Genomic DNA, 25,384 nt, shown 5'->3' on the forward strand with positions numbered 1-25,384 from the left:
AGATTAACGCTTCAGATTTAACTCATCGCCCTGAAGATGGAGGCAATAAGCTCCTTTGAAGTGCTGATCGATGTCTACTACACTGCAAGGCAACATCCCGCATGACAGCCATCTTCATACTCGTCACCGTGCGAGCCTGAAAACTTACTCAGTTGAATGCTTTATTTAATTGGATCGGTGGTTCCTCACTACGTTTAAAGACATGAAAGTGTGTGTTCCGTTTGCTCCACAGACCGCGCTGCACTGGGCGGCTAAGCACGGGAACGCCGATGTTGTGAAGCTGATAGCCGGGACTTACAACGCAGAAATCAACGCCAGATCGGTGAGTGAGCAGGAATACATTTAATTCTCTTGAATCAGCCGTTCTGAAGATATTCCGTCTGACATCTCTTCTGTTCCTTTGTTACTCCCCGAACGAAAATGTACGTAAACTCTTTGCGACATTTCAGGCAGATATTGACCGACGTTTCAGTGGTGTTTGTCTCCACCATGAGGGCGATGATGATCAGTAAATACCTATAAAACGTCGGCCAGTTTATACCAGACTACACGGCGAAACATTCTAGAAGACAAACGTTTTCGTACCTAAACTCGTAAAAGATAAACCCATAAATTGTCGATATACGGAACTATTAGTAAGCTATAAGACGTATGGAGGACTTAGGAACAGAGGTCCACGTATTACATAAATCAGGACTAGGTGGACGTGAATAGTCTCTTCGAAAATGCCTGCTTCTGGAAGACTGAGTGGAAGTGAAGATTGTTTAAAATACACATTCGGGGTATAAGATGTATACTAGGAGTTGAGTCGAAGTGACTAGGGTTACGGTGTTGCATTGCGGACTTTTTAGTTCTACTGGAAGAACTGCGATGTACAATAGGTCTGTTTATTTGGTGTTTTTGTGCGCTTTTACAATTGGCTTCTGTGTTTGAAGGTCAGTAAATTCCATAGATAAGTCCATGCTCAGAGGTATTATAGTTTGAAACACCTCCCTGTGCTCTTCTTTAAAATTTCTGGGTCCACAAGAAAAGTAACTTACTTTACGACACATCGACAATAAATGAACAATTAGGTACCATGTGCGAAACTTTTAAGAACACACAAAACCATGTTTACTCCAACCTTCTTAATTTGTATTGAAGGAATATCTCAATTAAAAGTTTGCAGAATTTGGGTAATAAGGTAATGTGTCGTAATTTCTTTCCGAAAAACACCTTCTGTTTTAAAAGTGGTATGGTGTACTTTGTGAACTAGCTATTTGGATTGGGGGGGGTTCCTCTCTCTCTCTCTCGCCATCCCGTCAGTATTTACTGATGATTTATCATCGGATTATAAAGTACGTCCAGCTACTCTCTTATTTTCACGTTTATAACTCAAAGCCCTTGCAGGCAACAGCTTGCGTGCATCAGAGCAGCACCCCCCCCTCCCCCGCACCTCCGGGCTCCCCCCGACACTGTACAGTGCCTGTTTCATAACCATCAAACAATGACGGGTCTCAAAAAGACAGCAAAAACTTAACGACGCGACAGGGAAATGTCTTTTTGTGTTTGTTCACACATCATAAAAATATTATAAGCGTTAAATTTAAATTTTTATTATAATGGATATTTAAATATTACTTAGTGTTAGTCCGTTTTTCTAGCATGTCTGTACTTACTGTCTGGTCCCCTGTTTTCATTACCTAGTTTCTCATATGCAGTGACAAGGATCGGCATCTAATTCGACCCGGTGTTTAAAAACCCAGTTCACTTTATAGATAAAAATTGTCGGAGTACAAACAGAAGCTGTAATTTTTTTATAGTTCCGTGGGGCACCTCGTTAGAATCCCAGTCAGTGTTACGATCTGCAACGCGTTTGATTATAAATAGGCTGCAGTACTTTGTTTTTTTATATTTAATATAGATAATTCTGTCTTGAATGATTAATGTAATGCCATAATCTGTATAACAGACAACTATTGGCGGGATGGTGATCATTCTTTTAAGATCACCATTTGAACTGTATGTGGTGTTATAACTTTGCCTTGGTAAAGATGTTCAGGGATGTTGTGACTCAAGGGATTTATTACTATAACTGTTGCGATGGTACTGCTGTTAAGGGATTTGGCCTCATGGGATAATATTCATGACGGGGGAGTCAGTAAGCACCGAAACGCTGCTAAATTTTAACAACAGTACATGGCGAAACATCCCAGAAGACAGTCATCTTTAAAGTTATGTATGTTTACTCTTAAGAAAACCGTCGCGATGTAGAGATCATCACTCCGGCTTCGTATTCAGGAAGTTTCGGGATCGATTCACGGTCGGAATGCAGTCCTATCTTCATTGAGATCCCTTGCAGTTTTCCTCAGCCCCTCAAGGAAATTATCCAGGATCTATTCTCACGATTCTTTACAATTTAGCATTGGCAATCATGTTCCCATTCGACTCTGTGTTAACATACGCAGTTGATAAAGTGTCGACATATAAACAGAGAATGTGTGAGTGTGGAGAACAAGTGTAAATAGTCGTTTCGTTTGAGGGAGAACTGTATTTGTTATCAGGTGATTGGACCGGTCCCGAACAGTCTGTCCGGAGGGCCATCTGCTCGTTTCAAGCCTCATCAGATATAAACGTCTGGTCGCTTTTGACGGACGAAACACACTGCAGTGTAAAGAGGAAATGAATGTTTAAGAAGCACGACTTAGTCCTAAACAGACTATAGGCCTGTAATATCCTCGGACGACACCAAACATGATGTTAACCAGAAAAACGTATGAAGCCTTATCTGCCTCAGAGGATTCAGTAGGTCTGTATGCAGTATTGCCATGAGGAACAGTGAATTAACCAGACATTTCCGTAAACAAATTAATTTGTTATTTCTACATTACAAGCCTGTCCGTTTTTCTATGTACGAGGAGATGTAAATTAATAACAGGCCGTGTTATTAGAATATCCGAACAATGTCGCCAACTAACTTAATTTTTATATGGGCTAGTTTGCTCACTCTTAGTGTATATTAATTCATTCCTACCTGTTACAGGAATGTTTAATTTCCGATAAATTACGCGCAGCGTAATGCAAAACATAAATATATTCATAGCAAACAATGTATTTAAGCAGACAACTTGTCGTTCGAGGATAAGAATACGTGGAGCAATACCTCCACTCCCACATAACGTCTGCATGGCGTATTGTTTAGTAAAGCACAGGAAGATTTCTGTCTTCTGGGTTGTTGCGCCGTGTAGTCTGGTTGAAGTTTACCGACGTTTAAGACGTCCTTCCTTGCTGCTTCCATCATCAGGGCGCAACGACCCGGAAGACAGCCATCTTCATACTCGCCGCCGCGAAAACCTCAAATCCTACACACCGGAGAAAGCTTTGCCACTACTTTTCACCACTAAACAGTTTTTATTTAGGTTTCCCGGAACATAGCCATTTTTCTTTTCTATACAAAAGTTTCCTTTTGATTCCATCTTTCATTTTAGACAGGTTTGAGTATATATATACACACACATAATTTGTACCTTTCTTTACATACTACCCCTTTTTGATTGTCATATACAGTCGTTTTTGCTGTTTATGTACAAACACGTACTGACTCCTTTATAGAAACTAATCTTTAGTGTTAACACTACACGTAGAATCATCCCACAATCTCGTATCCTTGTTTGACTCTGCTAACACGCGCGAGGTGTCTGAAACCCATACAACAGTTAGAGAGTGCGTTTTTGTGTTTTTATCGGATTGGGTCTTCTGTCTGAACGGGAAAACCCGGCTTTGGTGGTGAAACCGCTCTGGAATTAAGAGTGAATGTATTCCGACAGCTGGCACTTGTATCCAGACTTTCAAATGGTATCAAAAGATTAATCCAGCTTATTTATCATGGCCGGCATGTTCTGATATTAATTTAACATATTGATTCTGCGTTCAATGCCATTTTCATACATCACTGTGATTTAAACTTAAGATGCAAGGTATGGCACAAGGCGTACTTGGAAAATAAAACACAATGTACAGTGGAGACCTCTGTGCGTCTGTCTCCTTGTACACACTTTCACCAGTTTAAACAAAATTCAATTTTATCAGGCCTACAAGAAGTTCTGGGAAGAATTTGTGAGATTGCTTTCTCTGATCATTAATCTGTGTGGTCAGACTAGCAGTCAATATAAATGAACAGTCATATCATCCAGCTCAGAAGTTTGCGCTATATATATATATATATATATATATATATATATATTATTCATAAGAGAAAATTAGAAGGTAGCAAGGTATGTAGACCCTAGTAGCACTATCTACGAGTATCTAGCAAATTCCATTATTTATTTATTAAGTGTTCTGTCTTACGACAGGTCCATTGCTCTGCCCAAAAAGAGCTCTCCAGTTGTCCCTATTCTCGGTTTCTCGCTTTAATTCCTGGAACGTCATCTTCTTTCCTTGTTTAAGGTCGTCGGTTAGCTGTATCAATCTTCTTCCTAGTCCTCTCTTTCCTTCAACCTGGCCTTCGGTGATATCACTCATTAACCCATTCCTTCTCATAATATGTCCCAGCCAGTTAGCTTTCCTGCAGAATGCTTCTTTGCTCGTCGACTCTCCTCAATACTTCTTCGTTGGTCACTCGATCCGTCCACCTGATCTTCTCTATTCTTCTCCAACACCACATTTCGAAACTCTCCAGGTATTTCTGTTCCTTCTTCCTGAGTGTCCAAGTCTCTGCTCCATACGTAACACTTCACTAGTTTCTTCTTCATCTCCAAGCCCAACTTGCTAGTGAGAAGTATCCTCTTCTTCCATTACACTGAATAATTGTTTCCAAAGTTTTAGGAAAGGGAGGCATTATTTCTTATGGTGAGATTTCGATTTCTCATGGCGTCGTGTATAAGATGACAGTCCTCTGAGTTGTTCCGCCACGTAGTATGGTAAAAATTGACCGACGTTTCAGAAGTGCTTACAGTCTCTATCATCAGGGCGGTGGCTTTAATGGGAGGATAATATTAAAGTAGTTCTTAAGGAAATATGGTGTGAGGGCTGCATTAGTTTCGCTTAGTATATTGTCCAGTGTCGGGCTTTTGTGATTGTGATAATGAGTCATTTGAATAAAAATTTCCTTGGATATTATCCATCGTCTAGTAAAATATAAAATATAAAATGTAAAATGTGATAATGAGTCTTCGTGTTCCGTAAAAGGCTGGAAATTTCTTAACCATCTGAGCAGTTTTCAAGCTTCCAGAAGGACTGTAGTCCATAGAGTTATTTAGTTGGCAAAAGTAATTCCTATTCTTGTTTTCTCTGGTTTTTGAAACTGACAGTGAACAATTTCTTTTTTTTCTAATGTGTTTTTGTGTCTTTTTCGGTTTCGCTGGCGCTGCTTGCAGAATGGGGTAAGTGACGCATTATTATTTTTATTTTTATTATTTCGAGGGACGTGATGTTCACATCTAGTGACAGTTTCTGTCCGTAATTTTTCTACATTTAGGAAAGTTTAAAAAGTAACAGAAAATTAAATTCGCACGTTGTGATTTGAAAAATTAATTACCGTATTTTTACCCGAGTTTGCTTGTGACTCATTCACGCGAATGCACCCCCTGTAATTTCACATTACGTTTTATCTACAGCATTGATAATGTGAAATCGACATAAAATACTTTTGGGAGAAATGAGATTACAGAAATTTGGTCGGAACCCGCAAATGAAGAGGCCACGTTGAAGGCCTACTTGTAAATGGAATGATAATATTAAGATGGATATTTGCGAGATTGGGGATGAATGTGTGAATTTAATTGAACTGGCCTAGGATCCATTGCAATGGCGAGCTTTAGTGAACACTGTGATGAATATTTTGTTTCCTTTAAGGCAGTGCTTATTCTTTACTGCTTGAGTAGATTTGCGGTTATTCATTCAACGAGGTTCGGGAGACAAGAGGACAACTGTCATCTGGGACTTTGCGCCGTGAAAAAAAGCCTGGATGGTCGGTATTCGAATTCCGACCATTTCTGGGGCCCGAAAGGCTTCTGTCCAACGATTACACAAGGGTGAGGGCCGGAGCGTGAATCTCTACTTGATTCTTAGATACTTTTCCGTCTATCCAAGATAACTCTCACGTTTTCTCGTTGTTAATTCTACAGGCTGAGCACACATAAGTTCTGCAGCGCATTGAAGGTTAGTGTTTGTGTGGTGTATCTCTCAATGTCGAATGGAATGAAAGTCCATTGTTTCAAAGGGCAATTCGTCTTCAGGGGTGACAGGAATGGGACAGCGGGTTTCTGCCTCCACCCCACCCCTCCTCCCCTCCCCCGCTCTTGTTCCATTTGTCTGGCAGACCGTATTCCTCCTGCGCACGGACCCCCCACATAGCTGCCCGCGTTCTTACGAGACACAGAGTTCATAATTTCTCAAGTCATGTTTGTATTTGCCGGTGTTTGAGGCATTCCAGTATGGCAGCCAACATTGTTATTATTCATATTATTGTGCAGGTCATTTGGTATTAGGATAGTGGAACCAAGACGTTATGATTGGCTGCGTATGTAGCTAGGATGGGGAGGCAAGGAATGCATGCAGAATTTTGTAAGATTGCTGAGGTGAGAGATTTGACATGGAGATGGATCCTTGGAAAATGCCGTTGAGTTGTGGAGGATGGGAGATAGAACTGGCTCAGGACCGTATAAAAAGCCGTGCTTTTATATTAGCCGAGGCTTCAGAAATTAAGTAATGGCAATAGTAAACATCCAGAATCTGATGGAAATTTACTAGCTTGAGAACGTTTATTATTGAAACCAGTATGAAAAATTTTAATGACATTTTTTCATCTCCAACTGCGTAAGCCGTCATGTTAATTGGTTTCCCAACTTGGTTCATTTGTTTCAAGTGGGAACGTGTCGGAATACAGCCATAGGATTCGTAATAGTCTTCGAAGGAAGAGAATTTCTACGCAAAAACTGCAAAGGAAATTCCGTTACACTGTGAAGGGCATTGACGATTTGTGTCACATAGTCAGGGTGTAGAAATGACGTAGAAACGGATACTCTTCTGGGAACAGCGAACAATCGGTGACGTGGCCCCAAGGTGCGTTCACCTGCTGGTCATCACGAACACAGAACCACAGACTGTTTAAAAATAATGTAAACATCCCGTAACTACAAACAGGTGATTGACCTAAGTAACTGATTGTTTGGTCTGTATTGATAGTAGTAGATGACACGTGTGTCGAAACATGTAACTCAGCTCAACAAATGAATTAATGAGTATAAATCATGATAGAGTATTGTGTAGTTGAAGAATGGCATTGATGTTGTGGGAATTTATGAAGCTCCTCATTGCGTATTTTTTTCGGAAACATCCAGTGCCTGACTGTACCTCGTGTTGTCACAACGATTGTACTGTTATTTGTTCTTGACACTTCTCATTTCAACAGACAAAAGAAAACAATTTGTGCTTATCTCAGTGATGGTGATTCAGCAAGTATCTATCAGTGGCACGAACCAGTACAGATTTATTCATCTGAGATCTCCGTGGATAAGTGACACAAGAGACCCGACTTCTAAGATTCGTACTGTTTTTACAACTTATTGTAACTGTGATCTTCATTGGGCGGGTGGACAAGTCAAGAATTATGAGATGGGTGGGACATATAGCACGGAGGTTTATAGGGGAAATGAGAAATGTGTTTAAACATGTTTGTCTGAAATAATGAAGAGAAGACTCCATTGTGAAAAGCTAGACATAGATGGGAATATAATATTAAAATACTGGTATATCTTAGAGCAGCGTTTATCAACCTATGGTACGCGAGCTAGTGTTGAGTGGTACGCGAACTAAGTAAGAAAATCAAAATATAATATTAACATAAATAATTTTTCCCTGAACGAATTTGGTTAGTGGTAAATTTAATGTGTTACATTAGAGTTAGTAGTACTCCAGCGGAAAAGGGTGAGAACCCATGTCTTAGAGAAATGTTAGGGTGTGGAGTGGATTCAGCTAGCTTACAAAAGGGTACGGTGGCAATGGAATATACGGTTTCTTGAAAGGCAAGCAAATTTTCGTCTGATTGAACAGTTTTTGTTCTCGCCTGGAGGGAGTGAAATTAGGAATTCACATTTTGAACGTATAATCATTAAGGCGGGGTTTTCTCTTTGGTGCGATGACAGGCAGAGGGGAGCTGCAGAATCGCCAAATATTAAGGTAAAAGAATCACTTAACCAGTTTTATCTTATATTCTTTATACTGTGATCCGTAACTTTGAAGAAACAGCTTACGTTACAAGTATCTGGAAATAAAGTTATCGGGGAAATATTTGGACCTAGGGATGAATTAAGTGAACAGTTTAGGATATGAACTTTCATATTGAGGAACCTCATGGCTGGTAGAGGTTATGTAGTCAAATCTAGGAGAATAATAGGCTGACTATCCTACATAGGATGGTAGACGTAGAAAGCCTAAATGCAGTTTATGCATTGACTTGACAGTGGGCTCTGAAGAGTAAAATGAAGCATTTCCAAGGAAGGTTTGTACGCAGTGTGATGTGTCATTCGTGTACTGAAGTTTTGTTTGTATGTGCCTTTCGAAAACTGGATTGTCGAACTGGCGTAGATTTTGAGGCACAGACAGAGGTCAGTATAGAGCGAGAGATGGAGATAACGATGATTGAGCAAGTCTCCTGCGGACTCAGTGTCTCCCGCCCATCAGTCAGAGTACGGCGACAAACATCTGGCCTCTGAGAAGAGACTTCCTCTCATTGACAATTTAAATCTCAGTACATAGCCTTGACATCTTTACGTATTGATGTATAATCACCTTGTCGTGCCCTGAGTGCCTTTCTTTATTCATTTTAGTCTCTCCATGAGAATTCAGGGAATTCTGAAGAATAAATGAGACGAATTCTCAACATTTGCTGCCCTCTAACCCTTACTATGCTCTCAGTGATATTTGTGGTTCATAAAGACAAACTGCATTTGATATGGAAATCTTTGTTGTTTAATAACAGCAGTAAAATTTGTTTCTAACGGAATCCCAAAGGATTTTGAAGAACTCTGAAACGTGTACCAGATTACACGGCGCAACAACCCAGAAGACAGCCGTGAGGACCTGAAATCTCACTTAAGCACAGCGTACACTCTTTCACAGTTGGAAAATACTCTTGGAAAATGGCGTCTTGAAAAGCACAAATGACAGAAGGGAAATAATAATGGATGCTGCTTTTGTGCGTAGCAACTAATATTGGGTCCGTTCAGAGTTTCTTGTTGTCTGTCGTCACAGACCGTGCAGCGCAAGCCTTCTTCTAGTATTTCAAAGCGGACAGGTTCTGATTCTTCCCCTCGTATCGGGGCCGGGGCACCCCCTTTTCTCGGCGTCAGAAGGGTTAATAGTGGGAACAGGTGCTCACACCGCCTGCACATGTTCTATGCAGATGTCAACACAGTTTAATTTGAAAATTTGTCATCAAAATTTCATAATCTCAACCTGTTAGATGCTGTTACAGGAGGTGTGATATTGCTTTCCTCTTTTTACTATTTTTCATTCAATCTTGTTCCCTTTCTCGTTCACCTTCTCCGTGCTTCTTGTGTTTGATATCCACATCTTTGAAGTCAAGAAGGATTTATGGGAGGCACGTCAGGATTTGTGCAGGTCGCCTAAGGTGTCTGGTTAGTGGAATTTAGTAGGGTGCAGTGGACTGAGCGTGTGGCTAGGATGCGGGACAACGAATGCGTATAAAATCTTGATGTGGAAATTTCTTTGTAAGTGGTATCTTGAGAAACCAAAATAAATTGTGGGATAACTTTAACACGTATCTTAGGGACGGACGTTGTGATATTTTGAAATGGAAGTAGCTGGCTAAGAATAATGCCGAAAAGGCTTCAGTATTCCCTATAACAAACTCCAAAGAACTACCAGCATATTAATATTTTAAATTTTACTGAATCTAGTCATAATAGAATTGTATTAGTTTCAGGTAGAGTAGTAATTATATTTATGTTACTCTGGTAATTGGAATGACTGTCGCCTTAACTCGTTCGCAAGCCCCGTTTCGAGAAAATTGAATTCATCGCGGGGAATTAATCTGTTATGAAGTATGAGATATTTCCACTCGAGGTTGAGCCACTCTTGCGCGTCTTTGCCCACCCTTGCTGTCAGACTGTTGAATTTGAGAAGATAGCAGGGAAATTTAATCAAAGGTTTCTTGCAAGGAAGCGCGAGTTCTGGGAATCATGCCGTCTGGACCGTGCTTTACCGTAAAAGCTGCAGACTCGCACATGATTACCCGGCAGGTCTTCATTAGAATGTGTCTGGTATATTAGCTCCTCCTGTTTGTTGATTTCCATGGTAGTTGGTATTTTGCATTTATCAAAATCTGCAAGTAATCTGTGGTGTCGAGAAGTTTCATTTCCGAGGTGCTGTGGTCTGTACACCTGCACCTGAACGATGTATCTGGTTCGTATCGTGGAAGAGGTTAAAATAACGAGTTTCAATTTGGGTGAGACTTGTGGAAATGAAACAAAAGAGCGAGAAAGAGAAGAAACCGGGAAGTGAAAGAGAGAAAAGAGGAAAAGTAAGGGGAAAGGTAGAAAAGGAAGTGGTGAATGGTTTGGCGGAGAACGAAAATCTATAAGGAATAAAAACGAGAAAGTGGAAGGATGAGTAGGAAGGAATAAAAAAATATAATGAGAGAGATTATAAACGCACAGGGCGACGTTCAAGAGAAAACAAGTAAAAGACAGATCGAGGGTGTTTGACAACAGTGAGGATTATACTGTTCGGATCTGAGATGAATATCCACAACGTTAGTGAATAACCCTGTAATTGTACTCTGTTTCGATTAGTATTTATTGATGGGAGGACGATATATTAATATTGATCTGATGTAAGGTGAGAAGAGGGTTGGATTTGTCTGGCTCAGGATAGAAACCCGTGGCAAGCTCTTGTGATTCCTGTCACGTATAGCTGGATTCCACAAAAGACTACCTAGCTATCCATGCAGTTACTTACGGATACTTTATTTGACTGGAATCAATGAATATTTCAGAAAGTGGACTTTATATTAGCGAAGTATTAGGTCTTAATCAGAAATGAAAGTAAGGTGATGTCTTCCTATAACACTTGTATTTTACGTTCCAAGTTAGTTTAACGCAGGGAACGTCTCTTCCCGGCCCGGACACATGTAAACTTCGCAGCCTGTCAGCAGTTGGCAATGTCTTGCAATTGCCATTGCATTTATTAAACTTCGCCCTATTCTGTTCCGTGTTTTGCAGAAGTGGTACAAAGCACATACTTGTTGCTGCCCTGTTGTTGTTGTAACATTTAATGAAAAGTTGTATTCTGGGAGACGACGTGTGTGGGAGAGAAGAATATCAAAATTTATTGTTAAATAAAATAAAAAATAGATATCAAATGGATGAAGCAGGCGCGTAATAATGTCCTGTGGTTCGCAGTTTGGTGATAATGAAGACCGCTATTCTTCCATAACTCAGACTATCTTAAATTTCGACTATTTGTCCTTTGGTTCATTCTAGCAATGATTCTGACTTTAAAACGCGCTGTTCTTTTTATGTCGGCAGATGTCGCCAGAGCACCATATTCAATACTACTTTAATTTTATAATATGTGGTGTGTATAGAGCATGGAGGCCGGTTGAGTTATGCCTCGTTCTCTTTATATTGAAAATATAAAATGAGATTTTAAAGGAGGGTGCGACTAGAACGAAAGAAAGGGGAAAGTGTTCTGCAGACGGCAGGAATATTGGTGTAGCAAGTGCAAGGGATATTTCGTCTGCGTCTCCTGCTATCGTATACACCGGCCACGCACAATTCCTTTGTTTCTCTGTACGCCATTCTACAAATTATCATATCTGTTTTGTTCCTTGTATTGGTCTGTAACAAATGTGATAGTTCTGTACATGTAAGTCTATACATTGTAATCAAATCGTCACCAGAAATCAAGATAGGGCAACAGGATTACATATTGGTTTATACTAACCCTTTTAATGCTATTGGAATAGGGTATATGACAAATTCATGCAATATTTTACTGAGAAAGCCTCAATAGAAGAGACCACATGTTAGATGTAAGGGTAACTGGTTAATATTAAAATTTGACGTAAATAGAATTTGAGAATGTGGACTGAATTATAGTGACTGAAGGAAGGGTCCAGTGGCGGGATGTTGTGATTATAATAATGGATCGTAGGGACAAAATAATGAAAATTTCTTGACCAGTTGAGCGACTATCAGCTTGTCAAGCACGTCTCTGCTTAACGGAGTTAGTTTTTAAGGCAGTGTATTGCTTGAGTGCCGGTAGGGTTCATGTCAGTTCGTCTTCTGAGTCTGCTATTTAGATTCTTTTAATTCGTATTTACCTTACGTGTGTTTTTTCCTCAGACTCGTCTAAATGTGACGTACGAGAGAAATTGTGCTCTGACTCGTCGCTCTGTGTTATCACTTCATTAGGTTGGGTTCATCCAAATATTTGCAAATTTAGTCCGAAACACAACGCGTTTCCATTACATAGATCAGTTGGTTAATATTGTTTACAAAAGTGGCCATGTTTATTCCGAGACTCATACGCAACACATAAATTCCAAGGTTGAGATTTGAGGTTCTCATGGCGGCGAATACGAACCGAGGTGCTTACTGCCTCTGTCATATGCACGATGAGTTGATGGAGGCAGAGGAACCTCTGAAACGTCGGTGATCTTCTTCCAAACTAACGGCGCAGTATCCCAAAAGACATCCACTTTCAAAATGTAAGGTTAGTGAATGTTGAGATAGGTGGTACATTACGTTACCACTGTCCTTCAAAGAGTTAAATGCCTGTCTTTTTAAGGTTAGTCAGTTCCCCCCTCCCCCTTGTTAAAGAGCATCTTCACAGTTATCATTACCAACTTATTATAACCCTTATTTATCCAATTGAAAATACCCCTTCTTTACCTGATTGGACACTGCGATACTCTAGTAGATTTCCTTGCTACTCCATTAGAGGGAATGCGTATCTTATATCTCTCTCTAAATTTGCTAGTCGAGGGGAAGTAATAGATTATGAAGGCGATAGTGTCATAAGTGTTGGCCGATGAACCAAGATGAATCTATATATCAAACTAAATTTGTGTTCATTGTATTAGAAGTGATCATAGCAGATGTGAGTGATGTTATATGACACATGCTCGCACGGGGGAACTAACTCAGTCACCTGCTTCCTCCTTGTTAGGAGCAGATAAAATTGCTGTATCGAGTTAAAGTGTACTATCTTCTTATACGTATCAGTTCAGGGCAGGTACTGCTGGTATAAGCTGTTGATTCTGAGAGATGTTTCAGCTTTTAGATTAAAATGGATACCAGGGGGGTGATAGGTAGAAGGATCTGGCCGAGGATCGTGTTTATTTGGCGGATTTTGGTTGTAGATGCGTGTCCCACGTAACTCGGAACTTATGCGACGGCTGTATTGTGCGTTGTGACTAACTCATTTCCCGGCAATTTGCTCCCTTCTGTGTTGGCAGGTTCCGTGTTAAGTGGGACGCCTTGTTTTACCACGTAGTTTTGGTACCCCGATCTTTATTTCTGGCGTTTGCGAACCTTTCCAGGAGTTTCCATTCTGACCACATTTTGTGGTGACGAAAGACGAAGAGAAATTGTCTCTACCGTCATGGCATAAGAATTGCTAGTAGCCTACAGTAAGTACAGCGCGATATGACGGCAATACTCATTATTAGACGATAATGTTTCTTGTTTCGTATTCATCACAAGCTTAACCACTATAATTACGTAAATTTGACAAACCTGTTTGTAATGTATGCGGCAAGTTTCCCTAGGGCGAGACAAGACTTAGTTAAAGTAAAAACAGAGATTTGCAACTTCAGGTCGATGTTATGTACGCTGACTAACGTCGGGAGCTAAGTTGAATTACAATAGTTATATGAATCGGTTGTCGTCCATCCTCAGAAAGGGGGGTGGGGGTCTCCTCAGTGGGATCTTTCTGAAGCAAGCTGGTATAACGATAATGTTCTCGACTTATATTTAGGAGGTACCCGATCGAATCCTGGGCAGTCTGCCTTCCATGTCGACTGTGGTGTTCCTCTGTCCACTTAAATTCTCAGAATATACCATGAAATAGTTAATGATCGCGTCTTTTTAAATACTTACCTACTCGCCATTTATGAATGGGCTAATATTCTGATTTACTTCGTTACCGTCCGACGCTATATATGCAACAGTGTCATTGATAGAGGCAAAGTGTGGCCTTTTATGAACTTGGCATTGAGCCTTAAAATGTAATAAACGCGAGACCATTTGACGAGCTGAGTAAGTATCAGTGTTTAAAGAAACCCCTGCGACATGAAATTAATTTGTTGAATAGTTGACAGTTTTGTTAAGGAAACCTTTGGCTGTATTGTGGATTGTGATCTTCCGGGTTATGACACCGTGTAGTTTTTTAGGTAGTTACCAAACGTTTCGGAGACACTTATGGGTTCCATTTCCTTGGTAGCGTAAAGATGAAAATGATATGTGTTCCTCTGTAATCTTGGTAATCACTTCAAAACGACACAATGTCGTAACCCAGAAGATCACAATCTATCGTTTTATGACCATGAAGACTGTTTCTGCACACTATAGTTCAGACATGAACAGAGCACGGGCCCAACACGACTAGGCCTTGAGAACGAGAAGTCCTTTTCTTCTAGGATGGCATGGCAACCACGATAAAGACGCGATGAATTCGCTTGTGGCTGACAGCGGAGGTGATTTCTCCAGCTGCATCGCCTTTTCTTTCTAGTTTACTTTGTTAGTGAAAATAACATGCTTATGAGATGACCATGCAGAATCTTAAACTTGTTTTACCTAAATATAATATTAACAGTCCTAGATTTGTATGGTTAGAATTGTGTGCAATATACGAGGTGCGATCGGAAAGTTTCAAGACTGTGTCAATAGAGGGCGAACCGGATGTAGTACGAGCTTCTGCCGCTAGGGGGTGCGGCCTACATTTATAGTGAATCAGTGTGCCAGCCGGCATCATCGAATTAGCATTTGTTTCTTAGTTACGGGCGTTTTGGTAGTGCATTACACCGACCCTCCTGCGATTTCGGAATGGCGTGTGCATCAAATTTTGCCAAAGACTCGCCAAAACGGCTACGGAAACCTATGAAATGCTAAAGCAAGTATTTGGGGAGTCCGCAATGGGTCGTGCACAAACTTTTGTGTGGCATTCACGTTTTAAAAATGGCCGAACCTCTGTCGATGATGACGAGCGTTCTGGAAGACCATCTTCGAGCACAACGCCCGAAAATGTTACGAAGATTCGGCAGGCCATTCACGAAGATCGACGTCGTACCATCAACGACTTGTGCGACATTGTTGGGATAGGCTATGGGACCTGTCAGCTGATTCTAAAGGAAGAACTCCACATGCGACGCATCGCAGCCACGTTTGTGCCAAGGCTCCTGTCTGAGGACCAGAAGCAGAATCGACTTCTCGTTTGTCAGGAGCTGAAAGATCTTGCAAGAACCGACCCCAACTTCCTTTCTAAGCTCCGTGTGACTTCTTCCTCTTCCCAAAGATGAAAATTCAGCTAAAGGGAAGGAGATTTGAGACGATAGAAGAGATTCAGGCAGAATCGCAGATGGTGCTTGACAGGCTGACAAAGAAAGATTTCCAGGGATGCTTCCAGGCTTGGCAGCGGCGCTGGGATCGTTGTGTTCACTCCCAGGGGAACTACTTCGAGGGTGATGGATGAATTTAATACCTGAGATAAGTGTACGGGTTTTTATACGCGCAGTCTTGAAACTTTCAGATCGCACCTCGTAAAGGTAGGTTTTGTGAATTCTGCCTGAATCTTCATGTTGGAATATTGAACTCCTGCGATGATGTGGAATGTGACATGTGACTTGGTGTGTTCTCGGTATATAAATCATCTTACTGGCGTACAAATATACATCCCCGTATCTTGATCCATCTCCGTTTTACTGAACTGCTAATTAACACACGATCATAATTGCAAGTATACATTTGTTTCAACACAAATATAGTCTGTGTGGAATGAGAATGAGTCGTTTAAATAGTCACTCCTAGTGTTTTTACTTGTTTGTGTTGTTTGCGTGTTATCTTTTCCTTGGACCTCTCCTTGTTCTACACAAAACAATGTCATATCCATCTAAACTGCTGAGTAGTAATTCATTTTAATTATATTATGTTGAGCTAACAAACATTGTGTTCTTCCTTGGAGCAGACACGCATGTTGTAACAGCCGTCACCACCGCGCGTTGTTCTTGCAGTGTTATCTTCAATGTCGTCAGTGTTTTCTTGCGTCCGTGTCATATTCGGGGAATGTAGGTTTTGCTCCGTTGTCTCAGAGACATATTCCCTTTGGTGTTACAGGACGTGTTAACATTTAAGGGAATTAACTTGTGTAAAACATCGGGACATGTATTACCCATGTAGGAGATAAGATTTGCATACAGAATTGTGGTCGGAAAACCTTACTCGTTTAAAACCCGGTGGTAACTGTATGTACCACTTGCTTCAGCAGTCAATAATTTTATTTATGGGTTTTATGTGATATTTAGAATAAACAGAAATTGTTTTCCTCGTTGTTTTATTTGTGGTAACAACTGAATATTTAAATATTATTTCGAGAGCATCGTAGCAAAAGGGCGTATAAGCATGCGTGCATAATCGGAGGTATTTGGTCTAACATCATGGAACAGTGGGATGCATGCTATGGCAGAAAGTCGTAATTCTCACGCTGTTCCACTCAGAGTTACAGATAATTACATTTGGACGCATGGACACTAATAATGAACATTTATCAAACCAAATAAACGTAAGAATTTAGTGTCCTGTAAGCCTCGGCTTCAAAAAATGATAGAATGAAATACTTCGACGCTGTTAGCCGGGCTAACACACGTTCCACTCGGGTTTGCTTTATATAAAACATTATATTCACCAAGCAACCAGACCAGAGGAGGGAATTAACGAATAAAACAGAAAGATGTTATTATGGTATAATTGTCAGAATAAGATAATTACTTTTAGGAGATTCGTTACTTTAAATAGGATCCACAAGTGCGTAGAGAACTTTGCTTTCTTTATCCAAAATAAAACTTTAAATTAAGACGGCTGTCCCCTGGGATGTAACGCCGTGTAGTTCAGAGTTTGCAATTCAAACTCATTATGCTGTCTTTGCAATCTGATAACTACACGAAGTCTCTTTGTATGAACTTTATTATTATGTCAGATTGTGGATAGGTTTATTTAATAAAAGCACAGCCTGCCTCTTCCCCCCTCCCCCTGTTTTAACGCTTGGTGGAAGCTTCTGTTAATAAGTGCAGCGGCAACTGTCAGATTTTTGATACTGATTAGGGGAGTCTTGTTACTGTTTGATCATGGCACCACAGCGTGGAGACGAGACGGAAATGTCACTCTTTTTGAATAGCCGGACGCGAAGCCAGGACGTACAGTGACGTGTTTATTATGCGTTATTTACACGAAGTAATTGAAATGAACGCGTAATTCGGAATTCGTGTCGTTCATGTCGACAACAGTTGACCGGATTACGATTGAATTTGGTATTGGACGTCTTCAATAAAAGTTGACGGAAATATCTGCTGCAATATAACCCCAATTTTGCTTGAATCGTAGATTGAAGTATATCGGTTTAGAAAAACGATTAATCGCAAAATTTGTATTTAGTCATGCAGGCCTATAGTTCTTTTTGGTTTTGCCACAAAGGTTGAAGGATTTGAAGAAAAGTAAACGCCACAGCTTCTTCCAGCCTCTTATCTCTGCTCGGCTTTATCGCTGGTCTAGCGGTTAGAACGCTGGCCTTGTAATCCTGGGGTCTCGGGTTCGATTCCCGGCGGTGCCCGAATTTATAACTTGTGTTGGGCAAGGCCGTGGTCTAGGCAACACGGAGTTTTCCTCCGGGGGCTTCCCCGGTTTCTCCGTGGCATCCCAACAATTACTCCATTCACACACAGAAGAAGGCAATGGCAAACCACTTCTGGATCATCTGCCAAGAACGTATATGAACAGGTCCCAGTCCGAGAAAAGGATGGAAGGATCCTGTTCATATGGACCTGTCGTCAGACAGAACACTAAATAAATAAATACATAACCCACAGTTCGCAGGAATCCAGCTGGTTAATCCTAAACACGAAGCGTTTGAGAGATCACCGTGTAGTCTGTCTCATGTGGATGTACAATTTGTTGTTACGCAGAACTAAAGCAGTTTGCTGTATAAATGAGTCTAGGAACAAGGCAGAGGAACTAGGACCCAAAATATGGTTCCTGTTAATGATGGATGGAGGAAACACGCACAGGATCCCTTGCGTCTCCAGGATATACATTTTAGTCTTCGTAAGCCTAGCTGCAACTGTCAGGGATGTGACAAACCCGTAAAGGAAGAGTGCGTTTTGTCTAGGGCCCGCCGTGCCGTTTGTTTTGATGTTGGGCGAATTCTTCACAGTTACACACATTGCACCCCGATTTACTCGGTAGTTCCTTTCCTCGAAAACTTTGTGTCCAAAACTAATTAAGTTCCTGACTGGATGTTTTTCACTTGTAAATTTAATTATTGTGATCTCTGCCCCCATTATGTGAAACTACATCTTTACGTTAAAGAATATCCATAGAAGCATTGTAATATTTAGACGTATTAACGAATATCTGCATTTATTTTAGAAAAATATGGCATTGTAGTTATATGATCACGCAAATTCCTTAATGACAGTATCATTTTACAATGAAGATACGCTCTGTATTTTAAATAAAAACAATTTATTTAATTTGGTAATGAATTCAACTTTTACCAGACTACACGGCACTGTAACCCAGAAGACAGCCATCTTCATTCAAGTATACATTTTCTTTTCTTCAGTGATAAACCGTTTCATTTCAGTAGATGTAATTTTACGTAAGAGTCACGATGAACCTAAGTTTTCCATCCAAGTTCTGTTTCAGACACATTTTTACTATCATAATAGGATTGGAACTTAATTTAATGCACTGTATAATAAGTAACAGTGCCACGGTGGTCTAGCGGTTAGAAGGCTGGCCTTGTAATCCTGGGGTCTCGGGTTCAATTCCCGGCGGTGCCCGAATTTATAACTTGTGTTGGGCAAGGCCGTGGTCTAGGCAACACGGAGTTTTCCTCCGTGGCATCCCAACAATTACTCCATTCACACACAGAAGAAGGCAATGGCAAACCACTTCTGGATCATCTGCCAAGAACGTATATGAACAGGTCCCAGTCCGAGAAAAGGATGGAAGGATCCTGTTCATATGGACCTGTCGTCAGACAGAACACTACAAATAAAAAAATAATAATAACAAGTAATTAACGACCAGGTGCGGTTCGCATAAGTGTCCTAGTAGCCTATATTAAGTGCGTAATAAAATAAATAGGTCTAAGTAACGAGCAGGAGAGTATAGTAGCGAAAGTTGCCTGTGTGTCGTGGGTTCGAATCCATCGCTCAACAGTGGTACGATGGGCACTAGTCATGTCGTTGGAGCTGCGTTCAGTTTTTCCCCGATGTTCTCCCCTGTTCAGAGCCCCTCACGACGACTCAAGCCACTTTGTCTGTGTCTACTGTGGTGTAAAATTAAGTGGGCAGAAAATGCCTGCGCGAGTGTCTTCTGTAGGCAACTAGAAGCAATCGATCTTTCTCTTCTTCGAGAGTGTTTGGATTGTTTCAACGGAGTTGCCGGTGAGGGTTTCAGTTTCGGATGCGTGTGTGAAAGACGGACCTGCGGTTCGTAACATGAAGAAGGTATTTTCTTGGCGCCGAGTCTAGATGCCGGACATCGCTATGTTAAACTTGCCCGGTATTTTAGTCTGTTTACATCTATTTACGGTTTAAAATATTCGTGGTATCTGTTGTTTTATATTAACGTCGGACTTGGGCTCTTGGTTCTCAAAGAACACGGCCTTCACGTATAGTTTCGATGTTGGTCTTCTGGGTTGTGCACTTGCAGGTTAGATACCAGCGTTAAAAATAAACAGAGTGCGTCTGACTTGAGTCCTGAAAATGGAGGCAGTATATTTATTTAGTGTTCTGTCTGACGACAGGTCCATATGAACAGGATCCTTCCATACTTTTCTCGGACTGGGACCTGTTCATATACGTTCTTGGCAGATGATCCAGAAGTGGTTTGCCATTGCCTTCTTCTGTGTGTGAATGGAGTAATTGTTGGGATGCCACGGAGGAAAACTCCGTGTTGCCTAGACCACGGCCTTGCCCAACACAAGTTATAAATTCGGGCACCGCCGGGAATCGAACCCGAGACCCCAGGATTACAAGGCCAGCGTTCTAACCGCTAGACCACCGTGGCGGTTATCGAGACTGTACTGAGAATAATATCTGATAACAATCTTTCTGGAGAAACCCTAACATCGGAAAGAGTAATAAGTAATTACCGGTAATAAATGCTGTTGGGAAAGATGATTGAAATGCTATTATGTTATTCATAATGAATTAGAGAATAGAATAGTTGATTTATTTATTCCTTTACTTGGCACTGTAAACACTGCAGAGATTATATAAACGTCGAATGGAGTGATAAGATTTATAAATGGTGAGTAGGTTTTGAAAGGACCTGGTTGTGCTAGCTTGAATGTCTGGAGAGGCTGAGTAAAAGCACATGTGTCAGTCTGTATTCCTTCGGAACCTTAAGGTGTACAATAACCTATAGTAATGAGTGGTTAAATTAATATTTTTGACACAATGAATAAGTTTAGCAATCTGCGTAAACATGGTTCGTCACTGAAAATGGGAGCGTACAAGTTAAAGGGTTAAACGAAACGTTTCTGCTCAGACACTCCCGATAAAGGTGACGCTATTGTGGCGTCTTGAACAAATAATTTTCGTTTTTCTGACGTTTTGCGTTTCGTCGCGTCGATTTCTAGTGTTCAACAGACGTCGTTACTAAGCGTATACAAGTACCATCTGTTGAGGATATCTGGAACTTTTAGAAGTCGTCCGTTCTTTCATGTAAGAATGTTGTAAGTGGCTTACAAAATTTTTTGTTTGTTATTGATATTGTGATTATGTCCGTTCTCTCCCGCAGGGCTACACTCCTCTGCACATGGCCATGCAGTTTGGACACGAAGAAATATACAATCTTCTCTTCAAAGTCTATGGTAAGTTCTGTTCCTTCAAAATGGCTTCTTATTTGCTTTTATCATGAACGAGCTTTCCTCTCTTGTGTTGGTTGATTCGTCGATGTTAGTTGTTATGAAATATTTTCTTTTCAAAAAATTAAATTAGGCTAATTAGTTTTACCTTTGCGCTATTCGGAGTAATTTAAATAGACTCTTGTCGATATAATTTAATCTTATGTACGAAGTGAAGCATTCGCGGCGACTGAAGTTGAACCTTCCCATCGGCAAGCGTTCTACAGAGGACCAGTTTTGTTACTCAGCTGCCTTGAGGATGAGAGCAGAGATGGCTCTCGAAACGTTGACAGAGGATATGGTTTATTCACCATTCAGCCACCTGATGCTTGTAGCCCGAGAGTCTTTCATTAATTTAATCTTAATTTATTTGTGGTGTATTTGACTGTGTTATGATTCGCTGGGTCATTAGAGAAGCCACCGCATGATAAAAATGAATTAATAATAAATGGGAAACCATATGGAAAAAAGTGGTCGTGGCCAATGTAATGTTCCATCAGAAAAGCTTGTCTCCATCATACGAAGCAGAAATGTTAACCATAGTTTGTAGCTGCCGAATGGATACTTCCAAGTGTGGCTTCCGTCTTGATCAACGAAGTCCTACAAACGAGATGAACTAATGCAAGGTCTGATAACGGAGCAGCTTGAACAAATCTGCAGTCGCACATCGTGACCTTACAATACCTGGCATTGTACATCATTTTAACAAGGATGTACAAACTATCTAACTTATACGAGGTGCATTCAGAAAATTGCTTCTGTCTTGCTGTAAATAATTATAATACAGAATTCATGGTGTCGTACGGTTTGATTATTTTCTGCTTTCGGGCGCAGCTAATTTTTCGCATCTTCCAGTTAAGAGCATTTATTGTTAATTTACTAAATTCCTCTTCATCTAAAACATTCTGCACGCCAAAACACACAGCAATTCTTGAATAATATGATACGTCGCCCTGATGATGGAGGCAGTATGACCTCTGAAACGTTGGTTAACATCGACCAGACTACACAGCGCAACAACCCAGAAGACAGAAATCTTCAGACTCATCGCCCTGATGACGGAGGCAGTATGACCTCTGAAACGTTGGTTAACATCGACCAGACTACACAGCGCAACAACCCAGAAGACAGAAATCTTCAGACTCATCGCCCTGATGACGGAGGCAGTATGACCTCTGAAACGTTGGTAAACATTGACCAGACTACACAGCGCAACAACCCAGAAGACAGAAATCTTCATCGCCCTGATGACGGAGGCAGTATGACCTCCGAAACGTTGGTAAACATCGACCAGACTACACAGCGCAACAACCCAGAAGACAGAAATCATCTTAACACTTATATATCCGCTCCTCTGGGAGGATTCATTCTTTATTTTGTTCGTCCCCATTTCTGGTCTCTGAATACGGACGAAAATAGACTTGTCGACCTGTCAGTTACTGGTTTTATAAGTAGTTAATGTGACCATGTTTTGGCCACCCCTTGCTCTCATAGGCTACGTATGAATCACGGTAAGTCATTCATCGGCCTTGTGGCCATCAAAGTGTTACTGTCACAATTGAGGCACTGTAGTAGGGTGTGTTTCTGGTTGCCGACGCTGCGCTATGAGGGATATCTTACCTGCTTTGATTGCTGTCGATAAATTTACTTTCTAAATCTGTGATGTTAACATTTTAATGTGTGTTTTCGGCGATGTCCTTTATTTCCCCTGATAAAAAGAGTAAACGAACAGATGCCATTTCTAAGGCCGCTCCTGTCTTGGATTTTATAGAGGCACATATTCATATGCACACCTGCATAAGGTTTATAATTGTGGTTATTATTTTCCATTGTCATGGTTTTATTAAAACGCTATGTTTCGGTAACTTTCTCTGTTCCCGTCTTCAGGCACGGAGAACCTGAGAACCTATTCTGAAAGATCCGTTCAAAGAGTTGACCTAAATAAACTGATCCAGTAAAGTGGATGGAGATTAATAAATTATAATTAACTGATTGTAATAAAACCTTCGCCGGAAACATTTAGAAATATTATTATTATTATTAATTTCGCGTTATATCGGTTCGACTACATTCATGAAGAAGGGAAATGCGAAGTCTTAGAGAAACGGCTTGATGTGATGTAAGTTTCAGCAGTAATTAAGTTTTACATTTGCATTGCATCACTAAATGTGCAGTCTTTACGGAATGCCGCTCAAATATATTTCAAGTGCTGTTGAACAATTACTTACGTCATTTTGTTTATTTCGTGTATGTTTCGCTTATGAAGTCTTGTATTCCAAGACCTTTCCGGCCTCCTTATTTGTTTGTCACGTTTCTGTCTGGATATTACGGCTAATTGTTGTTGTTAGCATTAATTCGCAGGGGTTTTATTGAACGTCAAAGAATGCACCTTACAATAAGTACCAACAAGTTTACATCTATTCCGTAATTGTGTATGAAATGTATTGAAGTTATTCTATATAAAATGACATGTCTTTATTGCAATTCGATATTATCGTTTAGGAATTTGCGGGCTACGGAGCTGATATACTGACTTTTCAAACTAGCTTGTCGTTCATCGTTATTCGGTAGTTCTAGGCGTTTGTTGCTGTTGGTTTTATTCATATTTATTATTATTTTTTATTTGGTGTTCTGTCTGACGACAGGTCCATATGAACAGGATCCTTCCATCCTTTTTTCGGACTGGGACCTGTTCATATACGTTCTTGGCAGATGATCCAGAAGTGGTTTGCCATTGCCTTCTTCTGTGTGTGAATGGGATGCCACGGAGAAACCGGGGAAGCCCCCGGAGGAAAACTCCGTGTTACCTAGACCACGGCCTTGTCCAACACAAGTTATAAATTCTGGCACCGCCGGGAATCGAACCCGAGACCCCAGGATTACAAGCCCAGCGACGTGTGATAAACGATTGATTAGTGAAGCCAAAGGGTAAATAGAATAAATCTTGTGGAAGTTCTCTACTAAAGGAGGCGCTAGGAACGTTATCAACAGCCCTAATCGACTGTAGGTGCTCGACTCCATAAGCAGGCTGTACCCTAGATCAGGGTGGTCCAACTGGCTACCCGCGAAAGTGTTTGTTAATTTGTTACTAGTCATTACAATCCAATTTTTCTCTTTACTCTTGAAGATTTGAAAAAAAGAATTGTGATTCTCATCTCGTCTGCTGCTTTTAAGTACAAATGCCACACCTCGGTACGCGTTATCTGAGGATGTGTTACGATCAACCCTTTGTTTATCACAACAAAAATAGAAGTTGATATTCCGTCACGGGTAAAAGAACATTCTGCTCAGTGCCCTCACTAAAGCCTTTGACTTTAAAAGCATAAGATGTACTTGAATAAAAATTTTCTCGGATATCATCCATCGTCTAGTAAATATAAAACGTAAAACGATGTTTCGGAGATGGGACTCTATCTCCGTCTTCAGGTTCCTACACAGTTGGGCCCACTAGATAGAGCTAATCCCTATCTACGATGGATAATATCCAAGAAAATTTTTATTCAATTGACTCTTCACCATCGTCAAGAAGTTTTAGATTTGACATAAGATGCACCTTCTACTGGTACAAATTGTAATTGTATCAGATGCAAACTGTTAGCAGAGTTAAAATAATTTGTGTAAGTTTACCAGGTAAAAATTTTGAGAGACACAAGCTGTTGCAGGAACAAATTTAACATCATACAACTCTATAGTAGTTTGTGCACATTTAAATACAATTTATATTTCAGCATATGCAATGGTAATTTGTCGTTTCTGAAAAAGTATTATTAAATGCAAAAATAATGACTGTAGGGGTTTCTTGGCCCTTGGGGTCCAACAGGAAAACTGTTCTGTCCCGAGCGAGGAAAAAAGTTGGACCACCCTGCCCTAGATACTACGGCTCTGGTCGCGAGAAAAAACACAAGCTGACACCGCCAATATGTTGACAAGCGACAAGATACTGACAGTGTGTCCACACGCAGACCAAGTGTCTGCTCGCAGACAGATCACTGACACCGCTGTTTGGACCGACAGCTTTCTGTACGACGACACAAGAAGGGTTTACGTTGATGCGAGTTCGCATTCTTCTTTCCTTACGAATTACATATTAATATTGTAAACTGTAAATATATATATATATATACGAGTGCGCGCTGGTTCGAGTTTCGGGGAAAGAAATTTCTCATGAGCTTTCGACCAGTGTATGGGACCGGTGCCAACCCAGCATCGTGAGGAAATTGGGGAGCTACAACGGGTAGCGTAATCCGGT

At 40.7% G+C, this 25,384-nt stretch overlaps 1 protein-coding gene across 1 annotated transcript in view; it reads left to right on the forward strand.

Moving 5' to 3' along the window:
- The first annotated feature begins 202 nt into the window (after positions 1 to 202).
- The window catches only part of LOC110830293 (uncharacterized), a 40,277-nt gene continuing 15,095 nt past the window's right edge, over positions 203 to 25,384 (forward strand). The window contains exons 1-2 of the mRNA XM_087346078.1: positions 203 to 322; positions 21,030 to 21,102. Of these exons, the coding sequence (XP_087202204.1) occupies positions 203 to 322; positions 21,030 to 21,102 (193 nt within the window). The remainder of the gene's footprint in view (positions 323 to 21,029; positions 21,103 to 25,384) is intronic.

The sequence above is a fragment of the Zootermopsis nevadensis genome, unplaced genomic scaffold (genome assembly GCF_977971745.1).
Source record: "Zootermopsis nevadensis isolate Lab colony 2312 unplaced genomic scaffold, Znev_1.0 Znev_ptg000010l, whole genome shotgun sequence".
Lineage (NCBI taxonomy): Eukaryota > Metazoa > Arthropoda > Insecta > Blattodea > Termopsidae > Zootermopsis > Zootermopsis nevadensis.